Source organism: Cyprinodon variegatus, unplaced genomic scaffold, assembly GCF_000732505.1.
Source record: "Cyprinodon variegatus isolate N-32 unplaced genomic scaffold, C_variegatus-1.0 Scaffold1091, whole genome shotgun sequence".
NCBI classification, from domain to species: domain Eukaryota; kingdom Metazoa; phylum Chordata; class Actinopteri; order Cyprinodontiformes; family Cyprinodontidae; genus Cyprinodon; species Cyprinodon variegatus.
This window is the reverse complement of record NW_015151544.1, coordinates 223,955-227,345: the sequence shown is the minus strand read 5'-3', so window position 1 is coordinate 227,345 and position 3,391 is coordinate 223,955. Positions and strand designations below refer to the sequence as shown.

Sequence of the window (3,391 nt, the reverse complement as noted above, 5' to 3'; positions counted from 1 at the left end):
CAATTAAGGCCTTAGTTTTATTTTGAAGAATTCAATGCCTTTTAAGACTTTTTAAGGACCCGCGGGAACCCTGCTAAAGCTGACTTGCAGCCATTTTGCAGTCAGTCTTAAAATAAAACATATCTTGGTGCCTTTGCAGAGCTGCATCCTTGGTTTTTGTTTGTTTTTGCATTTGATGAACCAGTCTGACGTGGAAAGAGGAGAAGAAACGTTACCTGGTTCACTGAGGGCGAAGCAGCCAACCTTCTCTCCGGTAGTGAACGGGCTGATCCACTGCTTCTTCTGTTCCTCTGAGCCGAACTTCAGAACCGGCCCGATGTAGAGAGACTGATAACCACAGGGACACACAGATCTCAATCCCAGCATCGGATCAGCTCCATCTAACTTGGTCCAAATGGTACCGACAGGTTTGCACCTACATTGTTGACAGAGACCACGACGCCGGTGCTGGCACAGCCTCTGCTTATCTCCTCCATCACCAGACTGTAAGCCAGGTAGTCCATCCCTGCTCCACCCAGCTCCTCTGGGACCTCTATGGCCATCACACCCATCTCCCCCAGCTCCTTTATCTGGACGGGAAAACAACAGACACTGCTAGTTCCTCCTGCTTCACCAATGGATCAGTCAGACCCAATTACTGCCTGTTATCAAACAGCATTTGAAACACTGAATGTTTCATTTTGACCCCAGAGAATAAAAACCTGGATAAATATAAAACACACCGATATGGAGTGAAAGCTTTTTCATTATTGTTTTAAACATCTTTTGTAAAACACAGGTGCAACCGTGCAGTAAACGATGAAACACAAACTCCAAAAGATGCAAGCACAAAAAATAAATGCAACAAAAAAACAAATGCTGCAATCGATAAAATAAAAGAAGCCAAAACCTAAAATTGACAAATGCAAAAAAAAAAGAAGCTGGAGGCAAAAACTAAATGCTGCAATCACAGAAGGTACATGATGCAAATTGTAAAAATAGCAGCAAACTCCCATCATAAGTACTCCAGACTACTAGAGGGAGTCCAACAGAACAAACCAACCCTTCATACAAACAGGAAGTCAAGATTTAATGCAGGGATTTTTTTAAAATAGAAATTTGGAGGCTGAAAGGAGAGAGAGAGATAAAAAAACACAGAGGCATGTCAGGGGTGTGAGTGAAATGGAGTTCTTTCTGTCAGATTGACAGACCGTAGTAGCCATGTTTGCTCAGCCATGTCTTTGTCCAAATACGTCGTCGCCTTTTCCTTTTAGGGCTTTTAGTACAAAATTGCCCAAATTGCCAATGCAGCGCGTTTCTCACTAGTGAGCTTCATATTCCTCTTCTACTCGTTTAGCTTCCGGATAGACAAGTCCAAGTAGCGCCATCTCACTGCGGAGCTGAGTCCCACCTGGTTTTTAGACGTACAGTGTGAGCAGGTAGATCTCATCAGAGCGTCGGGTCGCATAGTGTGAGAACAAACATCATGAGCTGTGATCTTTTAAACCCTGCTGTTTGGTCATACAGTGTGAGCTGTAGCTGCGTGCGACGACTGAAAAAAAATCACACAGTGTCTGCCCAGCTTAAGGAGCCGTAGGTCCTATATCTTCCATCAGTCTGAGGTGGAGAGTGTGATCTCTTCCTCCATCATCTGATGGAATAACAGCATCAGAGCAAATGACTTAAAGAAGCTTAACAAGCCGTTAAAGAAGGTCAACTCCTACAACAACTCCATAAAAAAAGGGGGAAAAATCCCATGATTTACTGCAACATTTGATTTCCGTGCGGGATTAATAAAGTGCTTATGTAACGAATTGTTCTTTAAATATTTTAATGTATAGATTGGGCTGAAGTTTATTTACAATAGCAGCAACAGGCGTCTGCAGCACAGCTGAGCATAGTTAAGGAGCATCTACTGTAAGGTTGATTGGCAGGTGGTCTGAGAGGGGCGTGAAGGAGAAAAACCAACCTTAAACGTGGGGGCGGGAGTGGACTCAGATTTCAGCTTTCAAAAACCTACAATGCAGCTATAGAGTTGATCCCTACCCGCTATCATTTAAATTGAAAAATTTGTCTTGATGGGAAGCGAAACGTCTTCAAACTTGGAAACAAAGTCCAGTGGATTGGTTTTAACTTTTTTGGAATTAGCCTTAAAATCGACGTCTAAATGATGTCAGACCCGCTGCGAAACAGACCGCTACAGAAGACCCTTCCTGCCACAGATATTAACATCTACAGCAACTCCATGAAAAAGAAAAAAAAACATAAAAGCTAAGGTATTTCCTTTTCTTTTGGGATCAATAAAGTCGTTTTTAACGACATTTTTTCACTGAAAACTAAAAAAAATCTTGAGATTTGAGCAAATGTTCAGCTTCCACCTCATGGATGAAACTACACAATATCCATCTGTTAGAAGGCCTAGTCCAGGGGTCGGCAACCCAAACTGCTCTAAGAGACATACTGGACCAAAAAAACAAAAAATAAATCTGTCTAGAGCCGCAAAAATGTAAAAGTCTCATACATGCCTCTTATGGAAACACGGGCCTTACGTGTATTATCCCACTATAGAAAATGACTATGTGGGCTTAAATATATAATAAGCATTCATGATTAAATCTTTATCCTCGAGCAAATGTCACATAGCAGCGTGAGGTGAGGGACGAGCAGTGAGCGATCTCACCGCGCTGCTTCACCGCCCTTCACCGCGGTTTAAGTTTTGTTGCATTGATGAAATTATAGAAACAGGATCAAGGAATCTTTCTATGGTGGACGTGTTTCTGTTGGGAGGATCTGATTGAGTCATGAGGAACCAAGCAAGAACTGAGATCCATCAGAGCAGAGCTCTCTAACCCTGAAATCCCCCATCCCAGCGTTATTTGGTGATTTATATTTTTAGGATTTGGGGAAAAAATGGAAGAAAGTTCCCATCCCTGCATCAGAGCGCTACCTGTTTGATCTGTGGACAGTTTTCCATCCTTGCAACAAAACTAGCAGCAGTAGTGGAGTTTGGAGATGTGATCCACTTCTTAAATCTACATTTGCTCTCCTCTAATTTATCCAGAAGTTCTGCAAACACCATTTTTCTCTCCCTCCCAGCTTGGTTGTTGGCTGCATATTTAGCTTACCTTCCCTGGAAATGCCTTTCCAAATTTTTATTTTTATTTTTTGCCAACCTCTCATTACCAAGCAAAAATGCAGGCAATCCTTCCGCATTGATAATGAAAGAAAATGATTCGGTCCATCCTTTGAATCCTCTTTTCTCATCAGCCATCTTCCTTTTATCCCCTTTGGGATCAATGGTCTGAGACACTCCAGCAGCCTGGCACTGCGCAGCGCTGGTTGCAAGTTATGACCACTGATCTCTACGGCTATGGCGCAAATTATTGTTTAAATTTATTTATTATACAAATGT

General features: G+C 42.2%; 1 protein-coding gene across 1 annotated transcript in view; it reads right to left on the bottom strand.

The window, feature by feature from the left end:
* The window catches only part of acads (acyl-CoA dehydrogenase, C-2 to C-3 short chain), a 15,586-nt gene that overhangs the window by 8,031 nt on the left and 4,164 nt on the right, over window positions 1-3,391 (bottom strand). The window contains exons 3-4 of the mRNA XM_015400294.1: window positions 420-569; window positions 216-327 (exon numbers count right to left, since the gene is read on the bottom strand). Coding sequence (XP_015255780.1) covers window positions 216-327; window positions 420-569 — 262 coding nt within the window. The remainder of the gene's footprint in view (window positions 1-215; window positions 328-419; window positions 570-3,391) is intronic.